The sequence below is a fragment of the Lepidochelys kempii genome, chromosome 3 (genome assembly GCF_965140265.1).
Source record: "Lepidochelys kempii isolate rLepKem1 chromosome 3, rLepKem1.hap2, whole genome shotgun sequence".
Lineage (NCBI taxonomy): Eukaryota > Metazoa > Chordata > Testudines > Cheloniidae > Lepidochelys > Lepidochelys kempii.
Window position 1 is genome coordinate 198643713 of NC_133258.1, and position 25827 is coordinate 198669539.

A 25827-nucleotide genomic window follows, 5' to 3' on the forward strand; every position below is an offset into this window, starting at 1 on the left:
AAGCAGTGTCTATACCGTGGTGCTACAGCAGCATAGCTGCAGCACCTGTAGTACAGATCTATCTGCAGGTTTGGAAAGGGTGGGGCAGACAGAGTAAAGATGGAGACTCTTGGGTGAAGGAGGGGATGGGCTTGCTAGGCTGATGTAAGCTGTTTTTGTCCTGTTGCATCCCTGTAATTTAGGAGGAAAGTCTATATGACTTTGCTTGTGGTGAAGCTTAAGATTAGATGACACTAAATATGCACGTAGGCGGTTGTTTTAAAGTGCCTTTTTTCCTCTAATGCTTTTTTCAGACTATTAAATAAAAATGCTGTGTTTTAAGAAGCCTGTTGTCAGTATCACAGATTCTGGAAGAGAGGAAATATACATGTTTAAAACCCAGTTGAACCTTCAGGATGATAACTGGTTGGCACAATGTACCCGGATCTTGGTCTCGGTAGAGAAGACTCATGAGGTTCCATGAAGAAACAGGCAAGAGTAAGGGGCCATACACCTGAGTGGCGTGGGGAATATACCCAGATCTGAAAGGGGGCAGACCTGTAATCATGGCAAGCTGATCAGAATTTCTAATATGAAAGACACTATACTACAAGTGGCAGTGACTTCAACTTGGAATGGCTGAGCAAAAGCTCTAGTGACTGATCAGCCTTTGTATACTAAAATCTACAGAGATTAAGTGATGCTACAAGTCCCTCTTAAATACCTTCCTAAGATAGTGATAGCGTTGCACCGTTATCATCCTACCAACGCTATATCTGCATGTTCAGTCTGGTGAAACCCTTCTTCACAAAAAATCCCTTGTATTTTATCTGAAGAAACTTTTAAAAAACCCTGATTTAAAGGTTTATTGGAAACTGTCTCCAAGAGAGACCTGTAATTCTTTTTGGTTGCGTCTTTTTTTTTTTTTTTTTGGTAAGTGTTAGAGGGCTTATTCCTTCACCCACTTACTTCCCTGGTCCTTCTCGCATGAACAGAGAGCAACAATACCCGAAGTCCAAAGGAGCAAACAATTTGATGTTTATTGGGGTGAACTTCCAGCAAGCATGATTCCAGTTTCCTTCCTTAGTATCCTCCTTCCCAGCTCTGACACCACAGAGCCTTACACCTGTGTCCCTGTTCCCATTACTACCCTTAGCCAAACATGATTCCAACTTCCTTACTCCCATTCCCTGTTCCCATTTCCCCCTTCAGCAAAACATGATTCCAATTTTCTTACCCCCATTCCCTGCTCCCATGCCCATGCCCACACCCACCCCCTTCCTCATTGACTACAGATTATATAGTAAAACTTGAGTTCTACTTAGCTATACCTTAACCAATCATTTTCCTGAAATTTAACTAACCAATCCTAACATATTGTAACATGATTATGTAACCAATTATATCCCACCACCTTAATTAGTTTACACCCAGCAAAATTAATTATACAGCAGACAGGAACAATCACAGAACCAGACAGAGATTATACAGACAAACAATAGCAAAGTGGGAACTACAATGACAAGACAACACAGAAGTGAGGATTTCACATCCCAGCTATTGATAAGTGAGTTCTTGCCAGACAGGATGCTATCAAACTAAGTTTCCTTTTACATTTTCTAGGCACTTCCCTTTCTCTGGAGGTGATAGGAATACAATCCTGTCCTGATAGTGCCTAACAGCCCAATAGCACCTTATTTCAATGTGACTAGTTTGGAATGTGAGGATGTGACTGTTGGCTTCCCAGCTTATGGCTGCCTCTGCTGCTTAGCCAAAGGCCTTAGCCTAAGAACAGGGTCTCAGACTGTCACAGTAAGAGAAGGCCCTTACACCAGCAGACAGTGATTTTGATTCTTCTTTTATACCTCTAGAACTAGCCAAGTGATAAGAATACACCTAAATTCTTAAAGTACAGGCCTTTGCAGATAGGCCTGAATATCTTTATCCTAACAGTAAGCATAGCAGACCTGCAGCTTATGGTTGATTTTAAGGGCTGTTCTTTAAGGTAAGAATACTAAATGGTTCAGATTCTTTCTGTATTACATCTCTAAGAGCTTGTCTACACTTACATTTTATAGCGCTCTAAAAAAATCACCCCCCTGAGCTCAGCAAGTTTGAGCGCTGTAAAGTGCTAGTGTGGACAGGCTCTGAGCGCTGGGAGCTATTTCCCTTGTGGAGGTGAATTACCAGGAGCACTGGGAGAGCACGTGACCACACTCCCGCTCCCACAGCAGCGCTTTGAAGTTTCTAGTGTAGACATAGCTTAAGATACAGTCTTTCCTATCCATCCACAGTGTTAACTCTCATCCAGACTTTTGTCATTTCATGTCTCAAATTACTGGAACATTCTTTTCCTTGCACACCTTGACAAATACAATCTTGCCCAATTCAGCCATTCAGAATGCTGCTGCAAAGATCTCTTTACTAGCCCATCACTTTGACTATGTCACTCCTCTCTTTGATTCCTTTCAGTGACTCCCTCTTTACTGTGTCAAACAAACAATTTGTAAGCACCTAGAAGATAATAGGGTGATAAGTAATAACCATTATGGATTTGTCAAGAACAAATTAGGTAAGACCAACCTAATTTCCTTCTTTGACTGGTCTACTGGCATAGTGTATAGGAGGGAGGCAGTAGTTAGGATATGTCTTGATTTTGATGAAGGTTTTTGACATAGTCTGATATGACATTCTCATAAGCAAACTAAGGAAATGTGGTCTATATGAACTTAATGTAAAGTGGGCGCATAACTGGTTGAAAGACAGCATTCAAAGTAATCATCAGTGGTTTCAGTCATACTGGAAGGATCTATCTCGTGTGGTTCTGCATAGGTCTGTCCTGCGTCTGGTACTACTCAATGTTTTTATTCATGATTTGGAAAATGAAATGGGGGGTATGCTTATAAAATTTGTAGATGACACCAATCTAGAGTGGGTGGAGGAGTGGTTTGTAAGCCCTATCGGCTATGTCTATACAGCAAATAAAAACCCGCAGCTTGCCCATCCCAGCTGACTCTGGCTCACGGGGCTCAGGCTGTGGGGCTGTTTCATTGCTGTGTAGACTTCCAGGCTCGGGCTGGAGCCTGGAAGTCTACACAGCAATGAAATAGCCCCAGAGCTTGAGCCCCACAAGCCCGCGTTGGCTGGCATGAGCCTGCTGCCGATTTTTCTTTGCTGTGTAGACATACACTTAGAGACCAGGATTAGAATTCAAGACAACCTTGACAAATTGGAGAATTGGTCTGAAATCAACAAAATGAAATTCAATAAAGAAAAGTGCAAAATACTATACTTAGGAAGGAAAAATCAAATACAAAATGGAGAATAACTGGCTAGGCTCTAGTACTATTATAAAGGGTCTGGGGTTATAGTGGATCACAAATTAAATGTGAAACAATAATGTGATGCAAGTGTCAAAAATATTTAAAAAGAGAATCTCAATCTGGAGTATATTAACTGGAGTGTAGTATGTAAGACACAAGAGGTTATTGTCCTGTTCTTCTCAGCCCTGGTGTTGCCTTAGCTGGCGTACTGTGTCTAGTTTTGGCTGCCACACTTTAAGAAAGATGTGGACAAATTGGAGAGAGTCCAGAGGAGAGCAACAAAAAAGATAAATGGTTTAGAAAACCTGACCTATGAGAAAAGGTTAAAAAAACTAGACTTGTTTAGTCTTAAGAGAAGAAGACTGAGGGGGGACCTGAGTCTTCAAATAAGATAAGGCCTATTATAAAGAGGATGATGATCAGTTCTCTATGTCCACTGAAGGTAGGACAAGAAGTAATTGCCTTAATCTATAGCAAGGCAGATTTAAGTTAGCTATTGGGAGAAACGTTCTACCTTTAAGGATAGTTAAATATTAGAATAGGCTTCCAAGGGAAGTCATGGAATTCCCAGCATAGGAGGTTTTTAAGAACAGGTTAGACAAACATCTGTCAAGGATAGTCTTAGTCCTGCCTCAACATGGGTGAGGAGGTGGACTAAATGACCTCACAAGGTCCCTTCCAGCTCTCCCTATGTTTCTATGATTCTATAAGCTGCTTGTTTTCACTTTCAGGGCTATTCATACCTGTTCTCACTCTGCCTATCATCTCTCACACACTATTGAGATATGCAATCCCATCTCTGATTGGCCCATGATACAGCTTCCATTGTCCACTTGTTAAATTTTAAAACAAGCATTTTTGTGCTTTCTCCTATGCTGCATTTCACACTTGGAGGCTCTCCCTGTAAACATCCGCATATCTACCTCATTATCCTCCTTCAAATCTCTCAAGAGTTAGAACTGTTTGGGAAGAGAGTTTTTGCTGATTATTGTTTGGAGGTTTGTGTCTGCGTGGGAGAGGAGGGGAGAACCACAAGAGGAGCAGAGAGAAGTAAGTTCCATATGCAGCATGAACATTCAGTGGGAGCGTAGCCCTGTGAAAAGCTAAGAGAGAATGCTTTTGGACGAAGTGCTGGCTGAAAGGTGCTTGGAGCTGTGATTGGAGAAACTATCCCCTATTTATTTCCTGCTGTATTCAGGGAAACAAGACTTTGTACTTTCTTTGCAAGTAACAGGATTGCATGAAAGATAACTGAATCCATCATCAAAATAATTTCAGAGCTATGAATTTTGGGTAGCCACTTGCGCCAAAAAGAGGCAATGTGCACGTTCTCTAGGCTCTCACCTTTGCTTCAATTTTTGTCTATAAATCAGGTTCAAGATTATGTCTAATAGTTCTAACTCTAATAGATAGCTTTTTCCATCTCCTACCAACTTTCTCAGGGTAGCATTTGTTTCCTCTGGTTGGTTCAGTGAGAGCTCTGATCTTATATGTTAAACTCAAACTGGCAGAAGATATTAAGCCCTCTCAAATAAAAAAAATATGCTTTGAGGGATTTTAACCTGGCATATAAACTAATTGCCAACGACGGTTAATTCTCTCTACGCTTTTCTCTTAGCAACATAGGCTGGTATTTTCAAAGAATCCTGGGCAAATAAAGTGCCCAAATCACATTGAAGATAGCTGTTTTTCCAGGATTTGGCAGTGATCACAACTGTATTTTTAGAGAAGACGAAATTACTTATCTGTAACTGCTGTTCTCTGAAGATCTGTGTTGTGATTGCCACTTTCACTGCTCTTCCCAGAGAGGTTTGAGGATTGTGTTAACTTTTTCTCATTGTGTGCTTTTTTTTTTTTTTTTTAAAGGGCAATATTTTCCTCTTGCTGATAGAGGTCCTGATGTCTGGAGTACATGTGTATATTCCATTTCAGGAATGATAGGGGAAGCTCTTTGCTGGGGAAAAAAAGAGAGATTCAGAATGGGAGTTTTGCCCATATTTGTATGTGTAATTCTAATGAAATCCAGTGACGTTGCATGCATATAAATCACTGAAGAGTATTGCCAATTATAAAGAGTTTTGGAAATATAATTGCATGTTCTTGTGAACTTAGTAATTTGTGCTTTATGATTAAATGTAATAGTTTAATCTTTTTTATAATTTCCTTTATCATTTTAATTTTTCATTCACTGCCAATTGATAAAATTATTCAAATATAGTTTGTATGACAGCTTTTAGTACCATAACATGAGGCTAGCTTTGAAACACAAAATAGTAAATCATGGCCATTTACTGCTAAAACTAGCAGGTTTCATTTTGAAGGTAATAATATTAATTTCTCTTTAGAAGTAAGATTTAAAGAAGCACGCACAATTCAGTTGTCATGTTACGTCAGCCTACATGTGTGTTCCGTATGTAGAGCCTGGTTTTATTGTATTACTGTGTTATATTTATTGTCTTCAGTATTGTCTCAATCAATTCTAGTATTTTCCATTATTGTAAACTTTTGAAAATCTTTCTTAATTAATTTCCATTTGTGTCTGTAGCAGAATGTTTAAAAGATGGAATACTAATGAAAAGGGAAACAGGAAAATCCATGTTTAGCTGGAAAAAAATAAACCCCAAGAAATGCTTAAACATATGTGGAATGTATGTTTTATTGGTAACAGAAAACTAGTGTCACAGGTTTGTGGTATTGCAAGGCTGCTTAGTTAACTTCACTGCCATAAAGAACAGTACTTGCATAGGTCTCCCACATGACTGCCATTGCAGTTCTTATGGGATCTGTGCTAAGTCTGTCTAGGAGAGATTATTCTAACAGAAGTGTCTTTGGGAGATGGGGGAAAGAGAAGTCTACATTAACTGTCACAGTGCGTGCAATGTTTTAGATGTGAAAATCAAGCTGTACAATATACTATGTGTATTCAACAAGATAGGGTCATGTACATAGCAAAAATCAAAAAGCCAGGTTACGTATCTTATTTTTACTATAAAAGTCCCATGTCTGACCCTTAGAATGAGTACAATATCGCCTAACACAAAGCCATGTTAGTCCACAGGAATTACATCAATAGAATCTTGCTACACCTGAATCTTAAATAAGAAACCCCATGGACTTTCAGCTTAACAGTAAACATTGACATCTGCAGCCACTAACAATGAAGAAGAATATCCTAATATTGCAAGTTTCCCAAGACCTAAATATAATAGCAGATATATACCAAAGCTTCCAGAAATGAGTCAGGCTTTCTTAATTCAAATCTTTAAAGGGTTTGAACAGATTATTTGTACTTTATATCTTGATACACAAATGGCAAGCTGACTACACCAGGAGGAGTGAATAAGAAAAACAACTTAATGAGGTCATAGGTTTGCAGGGACATCTGGATGGGGTCTATTTAAGAATCTAGAGAGAATTTCAGTGTTCTCCAAAAATGAGGGAAAGGTGTTTCGCTTTCTCAGGACTTTTAAATATTAAAAATATTGACAAAAGTCAGAACTTCTATCTGACTTTGTATAGGTAGCTATTAACTCTCGGGGAAACTCCCTTTTAAAAATAATACTATGGGATAGTCCATGGCACTTCCTGTGTCACACAATCACCTTTGATGCTTTCCAAATGATCTTCAAGCATAAGAGACTTTTCAGAAGGGGATTAGAAAGTTCTCAGATTTGAGTATGACTCATAGCTTTATTAAGTGGGTTTGGACAAACTTTAAAAGGCATTCATTCTCCTCAAACCTATCGGTCTTGTTTATTTAGAGGTTTTAGAGCAAAACAAAGGTACTGTGGACTAGTGGATGCTCTTGCAGCTTAATTTCTTATAACCACTCTCCTGCCACATGAACTCCTGCCTTGTTCACTCATTGTCACTGGCCCTAATTTCTGCTCAGTATCTGTGGGAGCCTTTAGGTGGTCATGTTTTCAAGCTTTTCTCCACAACAACAAGGACTAGAAATTTATTTTTTTAAAGGAAAGCAGAGATTCTCTCCTAATTACATGAGTCCAGGAGCTAGAGCTTTAAGAAAAAAATCTCATTGCAAGACTCATGATAAAAATCATAACAGTTAACAATAGGGAGAGGCAGAAATGTCTAGATCACTACCCAGTGTCGCCATATGTGAATAAGAGGGTTATGCTCTAGGCAACATCTCTGTTAGTCCTCCCAGCTGGATAGCTGTGGTGAGTCCTCGAGGTCTGTAACCATGGGAGACCTCGCCTAGAGTGGTCCTAACCGTAAATATCTATCCTAGAGTTGTCTCAGTTCTCCAAATCAGGAAATACAAGGTTGCAATGAGGAAAGCTAAGAAAGCAGCAAAATATAAGTGCATGTTGGCTAGATCATGAGACTTTAGTTTGGGGACTGGATGTGGTTGAAGGAAGGGATCTCTCCAGGCAGGAAAGTGAATGGATGTAGAGAGAAACTAAACACTTCTCATCTTTAGCAAATTTCTAACTTAAAAAGTGTCCTAAACTTGTATCAGAATCCTAGTCGGAGTCTGTCCTCTGAATTTCATTAATCAGGCCCAGTAGAAGGTTCATCTCGTGAGCTGTTGTCCTTGCAGAGGCAATGCTTACTCTCCTAACAGTGACTCTCAGGGGAACGTGACAAGTCTTGGGCTGTCCATATTTGCGGCAACTTCGGGAAATACCGAGAAGTTTGTGGGTGAAAGATTGGGGGAGGGAATTCAGTTAGCATATGAAAACAGATTAATACAACACAGGTTTAGTAGTGTTTGGAAAATGAATGAATTATACTGTGACCCAGGTTTTTCTCGGTAAAGGGTACGATAAGCTGTTCGAACTTTAACGTGAGAGCCGCTGAATTTTGCAGTGAGAGCTTTTCACTATGCTCGGATTCCCCCTCCCCAAAGAGATGTGAGGGTTGTGCTGTGCTATGAACTATAGTCCACAATTTACTTCTTAACTAGTGTTTGACTGTGAACTAAGAAAAACACCAAAAATCATAGGGACAGGTCAGATTATGGTGCTGTGCTAAGCTGGGACCATTGTGGGTAATGTCAGGCTTCTGGAATGCCAGTGGGAGGACACAGTGCTCTTTTGCCTTACCCTTGGCACTTAGTAATAGCCGGAAACAGAGCATGAATACATACAGTTGGGTAAGGATGCTGGTGCTTCCCCGACCCTTCACAGCATGCTCTACTCCACAAACTAAACTCCATTGGGCCCCCCATTTCTGATGCAGATTTAGCAAAGTCCCGCTCTAACAAACTCCATTGTCAGTTTTTCAGTTGCACACTTTTTACATCCTTGCTAAACTGCAAAATTGAGTAATCAATGGTTGGTAGGTTTAAAATGATCCTAGTGTAAACTGGCCTGTCACTATTTTAATTATCTTTCCATTATGATGATGAACTAAAGTAAACTTCAGTTTCCTGAAGTTTCCAGGTGCCAGAAACAGTTACATTTGTCTGTGATAATACATAAACCTAAAAATTATTGTAATGTGAAACAGTGGAGCACACGAACGAGACTTATCTTTTTATCAGAAACGATAATCAGTTTCACATTAAGATTACTTATTTATTTTGGAAACCTGCTGAAGTATGTTTGAGTCATTGCAATATACATAAACTTAACTTCCACAGAAATGAGCTGATTTTGATGGCTAGATTACAGGTGAGCGAAACACAAATTTGAACCCAAAACATTTATACTGTAAGATCTAGAAAAGATTAGAAGATTCTCCACCACATCACTTATTTCATCTGTAGCTCCTGCATTAGTCTGTTGTACATAATAGTTTCCAGGTTTGGGTAGAGAAGGAGACAGTGCAAAGCCTGCAATAATACATGATCTAATACTTATCAGCTTCCCCATTTTGTTACTTTCTCAAGCCCTCAAAATTCTAAGTAATCCATCCCCAAAGTAATATAGTAAATCCTTTCCGCAACCTTTGCCTTGTCAAAGAGTAGGTGATGTATTGTATAATAAATTCTCCTGTTGAAAAATAGATGTAGCTGTATTGAAAACTGAAGTAACAAATGTTTCCTTTTAAAATTGGGAAAATATTCTTCTCATTACTTATCTGTCCCTACAGACTGCTAGCATGTGATGTGTTGAAAGATTTCCAAATGCACATCTAGCAACACTCTGTAAGTTTACTACTTTATTAATAGGTTGACATGAATGCTAAAAAAAAAAAAAATCACTGTTAATCCTTGGGGATGTGTGGTATGGTAGTAGTATTGAAAGTTAGTTTTCCTTGTAGTTGATCCTCTATCTCTCCAAATTCAGATTTCCCAGGAATGTCAGTGGGCTGCAGATGTCCTATAACGCACTTTCAGTTTTCCATTTTTCTCAGCCTTTTGTAACAAACTTGATGTGCCGGAGGTCTTTAAGAAAATTTTTCCCCTTGAGAATGACTGTCTTATACATCTTGTTTAAAGATGGTTAATCTCATTTTGAGGCCGGTTTTAGGAGTTGCATCAAAATCTTGAATTAGTAAACATTTGCTTGCACTCAAAAAGTTGGAGACACATGGGCTTGTCTTGGTGAATTTTCTAATTACTTTACTCAATCTCAGATTTTTACTTTTTTGCATCCTATAGCATAAAATGTGTGTGTTTTTTTTAAAAGCTGCAGACTATTTTGCCTAAGAAAAGGAGTAAAGATATTCCTCCATCACTCATTTTACTGCAGCATCTGGTTTTGGTTTTTTTTTTATAGTTTGTTGTAAAAGCACTACCTCTTGCAATGATAAAATGTTCATTAGTAAAATTCTCTAATTTGATTTCAAATAATTATTTAAACTACTGGTCACACATAAACAAATAGTTGTGGCTTAGCCTTCCTTAATTAGGGTTGATTGCATTTGTCACCAGATAAGAATAGAGCCAGAGTTTGTTTAGAGAATGAAGAAAACAAACCTCTATGAAGAATAAGAAAGGAAGTTGTTGAGGAAGAAATTTCAGTGAAGGATTAGAAATTATTACTCATGTTTTAACAGAAATTTTAGGATTTCTTCTATTTTAAGAACATGGTACAGGAGAAACTGTTCAAAATCTTGTTTCATTTCCCCTTTTTCTACTGTTACTAAATATGGGTACCCAAACTGTGGCCTGTGGACAAAATGCATTCTGTAGCACCCCCATGGATTTTCCATGTCTTTTTATACTGTACTGTATCTTGCATACATAGGGGAGAATATCCTAGTTCCATTTTGGGCCGGGGTTTTCTGGCATAGGAAGTAACATGGCAATGTTAGAATGGTCTCACGAATAACTGCTTGCAGCAGAGTATATCAGTTCATATTGTATTATCATAGTGAGGGATGCTGCTTGCGCCTTTTCTGTTTTCTGGGAACCTTACATTTTACAGGGGATTTTCTTGTTGATTAAGAAGTTGACAGGATCCATGGAAGTATTTCCCCCTTTCCTCCGTTTGTGCTCTCAAGGGTTGCCTCCTTGTACTATGTAACCTATGTTTTTAAAAAGAACAGGAGTACTTGTGGCACCTTAGAGACTAACAAATTTATTAGAGCATAAGCTTTCGTGGGCTACAGCCCACTTCATCGGATGCATAGATTGGAACATCTAGTAAGAAGATATACACACATACATGCAGAGAAGGTGGAAGTTGCCATACAAACTGTAAGAGGCTACTTAATTAAGATGAGCTATTATCAGCAGGAGAAAAAAAAATTCTAGTGTAGACCTGGCCTGTATGATTCCACATTCAAGCAATCTCGTTACTTTCATTTAAATTTCAGTTAAATTAATTAAATTCAGTTAACAAATCTTTAGTTTGTTTAAAGACTTGTTGGAAACACCTCTATCAAATTATCTGAAATATCTCTCAGTGGATCTCTCAATATCTCTCCCATATTAAATTTCTTTTCCATGTTTTGCTGGTAATGCCTAATGAGTTCTTTAAAATCTGCATTAATATAGCTGAAGTTTGTCTGTTTGGCTTAATAAGAAGCTAAGAATAGGGGCTGTATGGCTCACTTAAAGGAAACATGCTGGAAGGCTGGCACTGCATGTGTACTTTCTGAGCTGCCAGGACTTGGAGCACTATAATGGATTTACTGTCCTTATTTCCAGGCTAACTTTTGCTACAAGTTACTTCCACAGTGCCCCACACAATAGAGTAATAGAGGAAAGACCAGAAGACCACTGATTTTGTATTGATCTGTTTTAAATGTTTAAATTTTTAAAGTCTAAAAACACTCTAAGTCTCTTTAAATTACTGCAGCCTATCTTTTGAATGTACAGGCTAGAGTGAACTGGACGCTATTCTTATCTCTGTATCTTTGGGGCTAATTTGTGTATTCAGTGTTGTATGCAAAAATAGGATTGTGCTGATTTACTCCCAGGGAGCAGATATGTTGAGTAAGAATGCTCCATTTTCAGTCTCTTTTTGGAGTAGAATCACACTCTAAAAATGTGAACAAAATATAAACCAGTGCACTGGTGTCTGCCAGAGTCTGCAGTCAGGCTGAAACAGTTACTGAGTCTGAAATTCTGAAGCCTAACCATTAAATATGAGCATGTAACGTTTTCACTGATCACATGAAAATCTGCACAATATACTTTGTTGCATCTTACTTTAGCATTGCAGAGCTCAGGTTGTAGGCTGAGTTTGGGAGAGTGCCGTCAGTTATTTCTCTTCCCCATCTGAACCATGTTTGAGCTGTTTGTTTTTCTGGCATATTAGCCTTTGGTCTCAATGGGTATTATGAGCTTCATACAAATATAGGGAAAATACTTGGGATTATTCTTTCTACGTGCTTAGAAAATATGATGTACTAATTACCCTCCAGCAGAGATGATGGGGGCACTGAAGCACAGAGGTCAGGACCTGTGAAGTCAGTGGGAGTCTTTCCATTTACTTCAGCACATTTTGGATCGGACTCTAAAAATGATTTACCCATGATCAGATCAAGTTAATAGCAGTGCTGGGAATAAAACTCAAGAGTTTCTGGCTCCAAGCCTGGTGCTCAGTCCATTAATTTATGCTACCTTTTGAAGAGTCAAAGCAACGATGGTAACTTGTAGTAAGTGCAATATTTTAATACTGTAGAATAATAAGAATGTTCATGCCCTTATTTAAAAAAGAAATCCTGAAGCACTATCAACAGTTAATTCATTCGACTGGTGATTTGAGTCAGTACCGGGTTTACAATGGCGCCGGGCCCCACGCTAAGAAAGGGCCGTGGTGCCCATACTGTGGCCCTGCCCCCACTTGGCCTCTTCCCCTCAAAGCCCTGCCCAACGCTTGCTCCTCTCTGCCCCATCCCCGCCTCACCCCCTAATCACGCCTCTCTCCCTCACCCCCCCCACCCGAGTGAGCAGCAGGCGTGGCTTCAGGGGAAAGAGGCTGAATGGGGATGGGGCCTCAGGGCAGAGCGGGGAGGCGGGGCCCACAAAAGTTTAATTCAGCCGGGATTTGAGTTATCTGTTTCAGTAGCCCTTACTATTACCCCACCCATTTATTTCAATGAATCTGTTTTCTCAGTTTGTAAAACACCATGAATGTAGGTTATCTTCTTTGAGCTTATGAGGTGATAGACTTATTTCTCTGTGCCAATGAGGGAAGAGCATCTTGCTAAAGCCAGAGTTTTTAGCTCTGAAGCAGCAGAGTAGAAGCCTTTTGCGTTGAAATCACATATGGGCTTTGTAGCCGCCAAGCTTTAGAGGCCTTGGAATTTGTGGGAAGAACCACAGAAATTGTGCATTTTGACTAGTTTATAAAAAACTAAGCTGTCAGTCCAATTGCTGTCATTAGTTTTGCACTCACGATGCAAAATCTAAGGTTGTGATAGTAGAGAAGAAAAACTTTTAGAGCTGCTTTCCAAAATGAATCAACAGATAAAATTGCATTTTATTGCATATAGAAAGTAAGAAACAATACCCTCATATTTTTAATGACAAAATATTAGCTGTAGTTTATTTGCAGATGCTTGAACCATACATGCTAAGCACCTGTTTTAAAAATCACAATTTCGAGATTGTCATACGTTTCAGTGTGTGACCTCAAGTAAATAGATAAATTTAGGTATAACATGTTTAGCTCCAGCAGTCTGAGGAAATACATAGTACACTCTTTTTTCCAAAGATCTGTACAGTAGATTTCCTTGATTTTTAGGTTAATGGGATTGTTTTAATTACTTAATAAAAAAACATAGGAATACGAGGAAGCCAAAGTAAGATTGCCGTACTCTGGTAGTGAACGGTGTCCTCACTGGAACTGTATGCAGTGGGTCCTTTGTCCTGCTGGCTGGAAGAAAATGGAGGGATCCCTCTGCAATTGGTGGCAGAGAGGAGTAAGGGGGAAGTATACCTGGACAGGGCAGGGAGAAACAATAAGTGACTGGATTGGGCAAAAAGGGATTGCCCTTCCAGAGGATCTCACTGGCAACACCCACCCTCCTACCCAGGGAATCAGTAGAACTGGGTTTCTTCATGATCTACTGTGGGCATTTATGCTAATCCACTTTTTCCTTGGGGGCTGGAAAGGAACGGCAGAGTGGATTTTTCGTCTTCCCCACAGTGGCTCAGGGAGTAGTCAGGAACTTAGGTTAAGATGTCTCAACTTCGTAACTAAAAAAATGGGGTAGATGTCCAGTGCAAGTACTAGTTATGGAAGGGATATGGTTATTGGATAAATTGGACTGGAACGGGTATTCCCTGGTATTTTAAGCGAATGAAATTGTGCCCAAACTAAACCACATTTAGTGCTTCTTGTTTTTCTTCCGGTGTGGCTACAGTTGTTGCATTTTTTGAAAATTATTTGTGGAGTAGAATGGCCACTGTGTGCTTGTAGGGAGGTGGTTTAGATGGAAATATTTGATTTTCATGGAAAATAATACAAATTTTAAAAACAGATTTTCAGTACTAAACATTGGAGCTTGTTGTGCCTGAAAAAAAATTAAATGCCTCAAAATTGAAACCCTAATGGTAACAATCTTTGTTCTTGAAGTATACATGTGATGCTTCCATACCAAACAGAAGTAGAATCAGAGGATTGATAATGGGATTTCTTAACAACCAAGGCCAGTAACCAGTGACCTAAATGTAAATTATTTTAAATGATTGTCATCTCTCAGCTGTTCAGGTGGGCTGATATGCTAGCTCTGTAGGAGGCCTATTTCCTCTTTTTTTGCTAACTGGAGCACAGTTGATAGCCCACTTCAGCTTCCCTAGACAGATATAATTGGGGCCTATTTATGCCCTTGCTATCTGATTGATCCTCCCACTGACTAGTGGAATAAAACCTGCCAGCCTGTGGAAGACAGAAGAAGATATGCCCTTAGACATCTTATGCCCCCAAAATGTCACAAATTCAGTCTCCCGTCCAAGAAAACATAGTTGTAATAAACATGCAGCATACAACTTGAACTGAACTGTATATGCTAAAGGATCATTGTAGACTTATAGCATACCATAGCAGAAAAAACATAGATGAAAAGACTAGCATATACACCAGAAGCATAGGTTAATTAACTTTTCTTCCGGCTTGTCAGTAAATTGCAGAACGCTATGTTAAAACATTGAGGCAGTGACTAAAGGTCTGCATGAAAAACTTACAGTTCCTTTAGACAAAGTTTTGTGAGCTAGTGGAGTTCTTAGCAAGAAACATAAAACCCAAGAGCAGATGTGCTTTCAAAAACCTAATTACAAGTAAACTTCCCTTATTCCTATGTTGTGATTGGAAAACTGAGGCAGAAAGGCTAAATCATACTGGGAGGTGGTGGTAAAGATGGGATTAAACTTGGAAGTTTTTGGCTCTAAAACCTGCACTCAGATTATTATATTTAGCAATATTATATCATTTATGTAATGACCATAAGATTATCTGTGAAAAGTAGATCTGTGCTTTACAAACTTCTAATCTAAGGGGTAGATTATACGATTATTCATTTGAGTGACCACTATGATTACTTGTGTGTAGATGACTCATGTGAGTTACGGTTGCAGAATCTGGAGGGAGATCATTGGTCATACAGCATGATATTTTCCCTTTTCTTCTTAACACTTTTCCTTACCTGTTTGCTTTCTGTGTATTTAATCCCTGCCTCTTTTCTCTGTGTGTCTTTACCATGGAGTGAAGTGAATTTACCATTAAAGTGAATTATACTGTCAGGTTGGATTGCTGATATTTGGACTTGCAGGGGAACCAATGTCAGAACCTTTAATAGAATAGTGAAATCATCTATCGAATACAGCTCTTTACTGTGTGGTTATAAAAGAACTATCAGTACCTGTGAGTAGTAACTATATTCTAATCATTCTTGGTGGTGGTATTTGTATAGGTTGTGGAGAGCACCTTGTAAGGACCATACTGGCCAGAGAATGTTCACGTGCTTTGCAAACAGAAGATGCCCACCAGGCTCTGCTAGAGACTATGCAAAACAAGTTTATTAGTAAGTATACAATTCATCAGAAAACTGCCTAACCGTACATGTTTATCGTTTCTGTTTGAAAAGAAAAACAATCCATTGAAATATAATTGAAATTTTGCAATTCCTCTTGGAGCTACTTGGTGGTCTTGAAGCTGTAGACGGAGATTAAGTAATATGTTGTAATGTATTTAGTGAATGATAAATTAAGTCGCAGCAAAATACATACAGGAAAGGAAAATATATTCCTTGGTTGGGAAGTCATTGAATGTTAAAAGCCAGGGAACAGATAGTTTAGAGGGAGGAATTTTCTAGGTTGAATCACTAACTATAGTAAAGAGTGAATTTGTTAGGAATTAGTGGTTTAATTATCACAGAGGCTATAAAATGCTTCTTCCCATGCCCCCTTTTTTATGTAGTGGAAATTAAGATCCATTTTATTTTTTGATTAAAAATCCTGTATGTGGACAGATTCTGGTTTGTGAATTAAATAATAATTTTTTTTCTGAAAAAGAAATATGGATTTCATTGAAGACAATAAATAGAAAAGGCAAACACTGATTGTTATATTTTTTTCTTCCCCCTTAACATAATGATTACAATTGTGGATCCTATTCAGTCATTCTGTGTCACATATTTTTGACTATTTTGTTGTGTGTATGGATGAAAAATATAAGTACAAAACTTGTATAAAATAAAGTAAGAAAACAAACGTCATCCAAAATTTGGGCATCAGATTTTCACCAACTAATCAATTCTAGATAAACCTAGAGTCCAGGAGATACCATGGATTACAGTGAGACTTTTGAGATATGTAATATGTCAGGCTTCACTGTAGTCTAATCTTACAGCATTCAGAAACATAAGGACTGTTTAAGTTCCTAAGCAGTTGAGCATAGGTCATGTGTCTCTTAAGTGTGCAAGTACCTTGCTCCTGGGTGATGTGGTCGGGGCAGTGACTTACTGGAAAACTTCTTAATTGCAACTCATTACTTATTTTTATTTCAGTCTAGACATACCATGTTAAACCTTCATACACAAACAATATATAGGTGTGTGAGCCTCTAGCACAGTGATACTCCAACTGAGACTCAGGAGCTGAAAGTTGCTCTTTAATATGTCTCCTGCAGCTCTTTGCAGCACATGATATTAAAACACTCTGATTTAATTATTAACCAGTCAGGATGCTTTTCCTATGTTGTTAACCAATTGTCGAATACTTGGTCAGTCATTTTGCTATGAGAATAATATATATATAAAAATAGTAAATGAAACAATGAATTCACACTACTGTGGCTCTTTTGGGTAATGTTGATCACTAGTTTGGCTCTTGAACCACTGAGGTCTGAGTATCATCTCCCCTCTAGCTACCACTAGAATAAAGAGGGCAGTGGAAAACTGATACATTTTATAATGTGCCTGATACCAGGCCTGAAGCTAACTCTGATTATAAGAAAGCAGCACTGAATGCAGTTCACTGCTTTAATCCTATTTCTTAAACTCTTATTATGCTTAAATCTATGTTATCAAGGTATAGTCAGGTTGGCTGGTTTATTGTTTAAAAATAGAAATCCTAAATATTCTAAATGTCACTTGACTAGTCATAATTGAAAATATTACACTGTCTGATGCCATTTATTGCAGTGCAAAAAGGGCTCAGTCCCTAAATCAAGGTGAGGCAAAGTCAAGAAAAATTGGAGAACTAGATTGTGGTGGTAGAGACAAGCTCTGGAAGTCAAATAATAGTTGTGATGAGGGTATTCAACTTGAGGTTCTAAAGAGGTAATATTTAATTTTGGTGTTAGCTTGTCAAGTTATTATAGTGGAACTGAAGTGTTCATGATCTTTTCAGGAGATTTTCTGGAAATAGAAAAATGGCAAAGTTGCTTCAAATTGTAGATAAGGTTTTTGTTTGTGATATTTAGGTCAACTAAAAGTTGCTGCCTAATTTTGACCAGATATTTATAACTTGCTGGCAATTTCCTTTTATTTATTTGTCAGAAACTTTACTTTAAGTAAAGGGAGACTTTTCACCTTGCTTTATATTTTAGTGTGTGTATTTGTATCTCTGTATCCCAAGGTGCAGTTTGAAAATGAAGAAACTATTGTGAAATTAATTCATGTTATGATTAAAAAAAAACACTTGTTTACATGGGTACTTTATCTAATATGATTTGTAATTAGTAGATGCCCCTTCCATGCTCTAGGTGCCCTTGCAATGCTAAATTTGCGTTCTTGTAAAATGTGTATATGATCAATATGCTGCTTAATTATCCCTGCATAAATAAGATCAGTAATAAATAGCTTCGGCTAAGACAAAACTCATCCCTTCAGATGTTATTCTCTCATGTCCAGGTGAAAAGATAGATCTTACAGTATGTTCAGAAGGCAAAGGGGAAAGCAAGTTCTAGAGCCAATGGGGTCTTCACTGCAAGTGTCTTGCCATTAGCTCCTCTCCATGTAGAAAGCTAGATCTCCATCTTGGCCACTGCCTCTGATCGCCACTGCAATTTGTGTGATATGGGGAGAGATGCAATGTTTTAAGTCCCGGTAGAATATTTGTATTGCAGTAGTGCCTCGGAGCCTCAGTCAAGGACCAGGACCCCATTGTGTTAGGCGCTGTACAAAGACAGAACAAAGATGCTGTCTGCTTAAAAGTAGCACAAATATATTTTTAGCACATTTAACTATTTAACTAGTGGCACAGAATTGGGCAGTCATCTGTCGAAGACAAGCAGCTGTTTTGTAGGCAGGATTTACCCATTTTATAACATTACTGTCTAATTCAGAACAGCATTGTGAAAGTGTTAGGCAAATGCTGGACAAATTGATCCAAATCTTTGTCTTAAAAAAACATTCTTTGCAGTTCTAATTTACTGTAATGTAAAATTTAAAGGGAAAGATTAAATATAGCCCAGTTCAAGACATTATATGCTCTGTAGAATTCTTATATTACTAGTTGAAATAAGAGTTTTGTTAGACCCAGAACTTTCTTTTGATTTGCAGTAGGATGGATAAAGGAAAATACACTTCACGTATTTTTAACCACTTTTCATGTTAGCACACCAAACCCATAAGAAAACGGTTGACAAAAATAGTTCTTTAATAATACTGTATGCTAACCAGCTGATTACAGACCAAAAGCTCAGGTGCTAGTTAAGTAGCAAATATTGGGGGGGGAAGGTATTCTTTTAGGTTGATTTGTGTTTATTTTAATTACTTCAAGCAAAAATACTCATGCCATGATTCCCCAGTAACTTACTGTTAGTTGGTGGTAAGAAGCTTTTGAACCAATCTTGTATGATGGACTGTTCTATTTTTAAATGGCTATTACATGTGTGATGCTGGTAAGCCAAGTGCCACCTCTGGCAAAGACCTAGGCATCAGCTGACAAACTCGTAGCTGGAAGCCAGGCCAGTTCACTCGTTTATTGGCATATAGATCAAAGTGATTGTTAAATATGTAAGAATGTATGTAGTGTTTAAACTTCATGAAAACTAATGGGATGTTACCAGCATGGTTTTCACTTATTTGTATCCTGTTACATACAATATAAATGTTTGCTATTACATTATATAACTAAATAACCCATCTAATGAGAAAGAAGCCTTGTGTAATGCAAATGAAGAACTTTAACAGGAAAGTGCTACTTCTTGAGCATTTGAAGGTCAGTGGACATTATATGTGATGATCAGAGAGCAAAGACTCTAAACGCATTCCTCTCTCTCCGCCATCGAAGAAAAAGTTTGGGTAGGCATCCTGTCAGCTTCTTTTCTGTGAGAAAATGCTGTACGTGTAGATATAAGGAAAAATTCTTCCTCTCTGGACTGTTTGGGTTGTAACAGGGCAGAATAACTGAATGAGAAGACTGATATCCCCAGAGTTTTCTGGGTAGTGTTGAGAGGCTTTTGGAAAAGTGACAGATTACTACATCTCCTCCATTTCAAAGTATAGACTCTGACTCACCGATACATACATTTTTACCTGTTTTAACCTCTCAACAACTCTCATTTCTTTCTCCTTGCTAATAAACCATTAGTTAGTTTACTGTAGAATTGGCTGCCAACATTGTCTTTTGGTGTGAGATCTAGGTTGGAAATTGACCTGCATTTGTAACTGGTCTCTTGGGACTGGATGCAATCTCAATATTTTATGATTTTTTTATAAGTGACCATTTATCACATAGTCCAGCTTGCCTGGGTGGCAAGATAGACCAGAGTGTCTAAGGGAACTGTCTGTGACTCCATGATAAGACTGATTTCACCAAGTCAGTAACAAATGTGAACTCCCAGATCACTATATCAATTATAGAACATTCCACCATTTTGGGGTGTCTGTCCTGCTTTTGACAGTCTGCCCTGAAGTAGGCACTCATGGTCATGAGCCACTCCAGACAGTGTGACCATGTGGTATATAAATTCAGTGTTCTTTAGTATGACATCTTTTAAATTCAGAGGAAACAATGTTAAAGAACATCATTACATTGAACGCTACCTAGCCTTTTATGTGATTCACCTATGGTGCTAATAGTGAAGAGAATAATGGAGAAAACTGAAAAGTTTTTTGGTAAAGATCTTGAAAACCTTAGTAAACTCTAACCCCTTCAATATTCCTATCTGTTGGTAGTTTTCAGTGCTGGCTACTCAGGACAGGCAAAGCTCTTCCTGGTTGTATCCACAGTATACAGGTCAAGGCACCACATATTCAGAGCAAGGGTGCAGGAACAGGCTGGAGAGAGAAGAATGGAACCAAAGTAAGAATGGGAACTGGATTGTGGAGAAAACAGGACTATCGTTTCTTTCCTGGGTTTAGAAGGATGAGTCTTCAGTGTGTCCTTTGAACCCCAGATTCAGCAAAGCACTTGAGCCCCATTAAAGTCAATGGGACTTAAGTACGTTGTTAGGTGCTTTTGCTGAGCTGGGGTCTTTTCCTGCCTGCTCATCCTCACTTGTTATGCAGTTTGTTGCATCATGGCTTTTCTTAAAAGCTGTGCTTGTGTGTGTGTTTCAGAGGGGACTCTCCTGAACAAGCACTTCTGTAAGGTAAACTTTATTTGTAGAAGTCTTGGGGAATGTATTGTCAGTAGATTGTCCAGATAGGACAAGATAATGAGAGGACGGTATCATTTGTGGTTTCCCTGTTGATCCAGGTGGTAAGTGCATAACATTTGGGACTTCATGACCTTGGTGCTATATACGAGGTTTTGGGAGGAGAAACGAAAGTGTGCTGTGGAGGAAGACATGAATGAAATAATAGGTTAGAATAGTGCAATATTGAAGGAACAAATTCTGAGGAATAAGAAACACAAGATAGTCAGCAAAAGTCTTGAGAAAGGAAACATAAGGTCTGTGGGCATAAATGTAAGTTAAAAAGAGTTGATCTAAATGAAACTATTCTGAAAAGATTAAAAGAAATACCAGGATATTGAAGGAGAATGCGAAAAGAGATGGTCCCAAAAAAGTAGATTTCTTTTAATTTAATTTGTCGCAGTAAGGCTATGACGATACCAACACAAGAGCAATGTTTACATACATTTTATTGTGGGGTATACCAGTCATAGAAACCTCTGACAGGTGCATTATAAAAGACTGAGAAAGATGGGCAGATTTACTTAAGTTTTGTGTGATAGGGCATCTGAGTTTTTTTCTATGTCTACCCTGGATCCTCTGTACTGACTACACATTAAGGAGACTCTGCCAAAAGCAGCTATTCCTCTTGGTGACTAATTGGAAAAACATCTTACTATATGAAAGGTTTGCTAGAAGCCATAGATAAACAAGCTGGTCTGTAGGATGAACAGAAAAACCATTCAGTAGTGACAAACTTGGGGCTGTTTAAGAGAGGCAGATTTTGGCAAAGTAGAAATAAAGTCCATGTGGAATGAAAAGTGTGTTCTTAATCTAGTTAGGTGGGACAGAATAACATTTTTGAACTAGGACTGTGCTTAAACTTGGTTTTAAAGGCTATCATCCTTCCTGGAGATGAAGATTTTCTGATTACAAGCATAATCGGAAGTCAGAGAATCTGGCTTTGTCCCAGGTGTGTTGTGTGAACTTAAATTAGTCACTTTGCTTTGGTATCCCGTAGTTTCCCCATTTATAATAAGGATGATAGTGCTCAAATTCACAGGAGTTGTGAGAGTTAACTCATTCATGTTTCCAAAAGTCTTGGAAAGACTCAAATGAAAAAGCAGATGACATGAATAGCATTCATTGCCAAAATGCTTATTGCTTTGGTTAAGAATGAAGACAAAATTGTGTGCTTATTTTGTAATGTGTATTAGGCCCTGTTTGTAATTAAAACCTATTTATTATATATTCAGTCACTGCTTTCCAAAAAATATTTGGTACATGTTAGATATTGATCCATTACTCATGCTTACTATTAATGCCTATTGGTATCTGTGAATGAATACAGGAAACCCAGACGAATATTACTGCTTCCAGTAACCTATCAACAGAGGAGTCTCAAACTTAAGTGCAGTTTTGTGAGTTCTTGGCAATTCTGAAAATCAGGCATAGCATTAATTTTTGCAAAATATTACCCCAAGGGGAAAATTTATGCTGAAATATTAGGCTTAAACTACGTAACTTTATTTTCTTGTGAACTTTCACAGATTTTGATTTTCGCTGATATAAAGTTTACTTAAGCTATATCATACCATACACGTTTTCCTTCTACTGTGAAATAACTGGATAAATTAGGTTAATAGTCTCCTCCAGACAGCATGGCTGGTTTTTTTGCTCCTCTTTCTTAAACCCGTACTTTTGGGTCACATTAAGCTTCTAATAAAATAGTTCTGGACCAAGTGAAAAAGAATGGTTTAGCAAGGCAGAACTGAAGTGAATGGTCAAAAGTAAAAATTTTGGACCCATGAACAGCTGATTTTGGCCTTTGCCATCAGATTCTTGCTTCCTGTTTACAGAACTCCTGAAATCTTCACAGAACCTTGGGAATTCTTCCAATTAGGGAAAGCCTGCCTTAGACACTTGGAGCTGTTTAAACAGCAGGTGATGTGCTTCCCTCGTCCCTTTGTTTAGAGCCAAATTATTATGGATAACACACAATTTCTGGTTGAGTAGGAGGTGGGGAAATTAAATTTAGACTTTTGTAAATGGAATGGGTTTAATATACTAAATAGAAGAGCAGTAGATTGGTACACGGAGTAAGAATGGTGTTCTATAAACACAAATATCTTTCATACAAAACGGTGGATTTTGTTACTCATCGATTCCTTTCAAATGTGGCCAAGTTTGAGGAATGCAGACTTGAGAGTAAATGTTTGTGCCATCTCACAGGCAGGAGATTCAGCCTATTCACATGGAAATATTATAAATTGTAGTTTAGAGTTTCTTATAAAGTATTAAAGAAAACCCTTTGAAAACCATAAACAGAATCTGTTGCTTTTCAGTCCTAGGAGGCAAAAATATTTTCAAATCTTTATTGCCTAGGTTGCTGTATTAATGTATTTTAGGGTACAGTTTGTACATGAAATAACTGATCTGCTCTTGTTAATTATCATTGGAAAGCATGTACCATTTTGGATATGCTTAACTATAACATTAAATAATTCAGTGGAAAATAACTAAATGGGGGTGGGGTTATAGCTCAAGTTCTATAGAATAGAACAGAAATGGCATTAGCGGTGGTGATGGACAATCTCTTGATGCCAGAGGATGATGGGCAGACCTCTATTCTCATATTTGTGAATCTCTCTGTAGCATTTGTTCATGATACTTCTGTCCCATCTGAGAGAGGATGCTGAGGTCAAGGGAAAGGCAGTGAAATTGTTTGAGATCTTCCTGGAGGGATGCCCCTAAAGGGTTTGGATGGGGAACTGCAAGTGAGATGGCATCTGGTGGCAAAGGTGCAGAGTCTCACAGGATCAATTCTCTTTTAGCTTACCTTCAACCACTGGCAGAAATGGTGAGAGATCGTGAACCCAAGTGTCAAGATAATGCATAATCTACCTAACCTTCGCACTATGACAGAATCATTAGATTGGACTTGCCCAGTGCCAGTTTGAGATTAATTTATGAATGAATACTACCCGGCTGAAGTTGAACCCTTGGAAACTGGAGATCATGCTTATTGGAGAAGGAAAACATGCTGAGGACTGAATGCTTCTGAATTCTTTAAGTACACCAAGCTCTTGCAGACTAGCTTCTGCAAGTAAAACATTCTACCTTCTATGGCTGGCTGTCTGGCTGCACCCAACTCTGGTGGATGATGCCTTGACTTCAGTTGTTGCACTCCCTTGTTACTCCTGACTTGACTACAGCAAAACATTCTACCCTGGTTAAGAAAACAGCAGCTATTTGGAAACCTCAGCTAATACATAATACAGGTACATACTTCAAACCTGTCCTCTGTGGTCTCTGTTGGCTTCCTATACAGTATCACATCAAATTCAAGATCTTGGTCTCTATCTTCAAGGTATTTTATGATTTGGGCTCAGGATATTTAAAATCACCTAAAGTGCTGGGATGAAGATCATGGCTGAGATCACCATTCCTCAGGCACAAGGTAATGGCTTGTATGGTAAGGGTAAGACTCCCACAGGATTTAAGAATGTTAATTTCAACACCTTCTGTTCCAAATCCAAGGAGTATTCTATTGACCTTGCTTTCACTTGTGCTTTCACATTTATACATTCATGTACAAGCCATCCTCTCCCTGGAGGGAGAGAAGGAAAACTGACCACTGATTACCCATTCCTGGCTGGCCAAGTTTTGAAATCTAATTTCTTGATTTAGAATGCTAATTAAACATGTAATGCTTTTGTTATTTCAGAGTCTTATAGACTGCAGAGAAATATGTTTAGAAAAATTGATCTATTTTGTCTACATCACCAGTTATCAGGATTTTTTGGTTGTTTTTGTTTTGTTTTATTTTTTGTAGTTAACATGAGTTACAGATGATCTGGTGGAAAAATCCGGTAAGTGATTTATGAGAAATTATCTTCAGGTTTTTTTTAAATAATAATAATAATAATGAAGCTCCACATCAGAATATTCATTAAAATTGGCTACTATTTAGTCTTTTGACGTGAGGATTTAAACACCCATACTGAGTTCCTTAAATAGATTTTTAACTTTCGTTTATAGTTCAAGCGTGTTTTTCACTCTAAGTGAAATATTTACCCCTGTGAAGGGGCCAGCACAGGGCCTATGCACCACTCAAATCCCCATTAAGTCAGTCTGGTCTTCAGCAAGAGGGAATTCATCCTCTGTGCTTCCTGCACCATCACTTCCATGAATATATAGGGATGTTTGCAAGCGCATAACTTAGGCATTGCTCTTTGGCAGTGTAATTTATATTGCATGTGTCCTTTTAAAAAAGAGCTGTCATGCCATTAAAGTTCTTGAATACTCTCAAATACTAGATCATAACTGTTCTATAAAGTAAACATTTTGGGTGAGGAGTGGGGAGAACAAACGAGTTTTAGCAAACTGGTCTTCAGTGTCCTAACCACATCTGTGTGGACTATCCTATGGACCATCCTGTTGAAATCTCTGTTCTCTGTAATCATTTTGTGACTGTGCCCTGGACACAAGTAGCAAATGATATTTAGCAAGGTAGACTGAAGACAAACTTGAGCTATGAACACTAAATGTAACTGACTCGTTTACAGTGCTAATGAAGATGTGTTGCCGATTGTTTATGGAGATTCAAGGTACAGTAAGCTTGGCTTTTTTGATGTCTATAGTGACATTTCAGTTGCTAAGATTGTACCTTCCTAAAGAGAACTTCAGAGGGATAGCTCAAAAAGCCAAGCAAGCTCTGGCAGGAAAGTCTGCCGAGAGAACCTTGCAAACCCCACTGTAGGGAGAAGGGTTTGACATTTTTTGGAACCTTGCAAACCCCACTGTAGGGAGAAGGGTTTGGCATTTTTTGGAGCTCCCAGGATGGGAGCTCTCCTAATACCACACAGGTCATGGTGATTGATGGGAAAAAGGTCCATGCTCAGACAGCCACAGGACTGCCAGGGGACAAAGTTACATAGCATGGCTGCTTCCTAGCTCTCCCATGAGGCCATCCCACCTCCCAGAACCTTTGCAGCATCCATGGTGGTCTGGAGGGCAAGAAAACTGCCATAGAGGCATTGCTGCCCCTTTCCCATGGGAGCAGGGGAGATCCTACTGAGGAAAGGCTGTACCAG

The 25827-nt window shown here is 38.5% G+C and overlaps 1 protein-coding gene across 14 annotated transcripts in view; it reads left to right on the forward strand.

The window, feature by feature from the left end:
• Positions 1-25827, forward strand: part of TASP1 (taspase 1) — a 157266-nt gene that overhangs the window by 82283 nt on the left and 49156 nt on the right. For 11 of the 14 annotated variants that reach the window (XM_073339577.1, XM_073339584.1, XM_073339586.1 and 8 more), the window contains one exon: positions 15579-15689. The exons of 1 other annotated variant lie outside the window; for it this stretch is intronic. In XM_073339577.1, coding sequence (XP_073195678.1) covers positions 15579-15689 — 111 coding nt within the window. Of the gene's footprint in view, positions 1-15578; positions 15690-23565; positions 24013-24101; positions 24504-25827 lie in introns of those variants that run through there. 2 more of the 14 variants (XR_012158327.1, XR_012158326.1) reach the window with 2 other exon arrangements.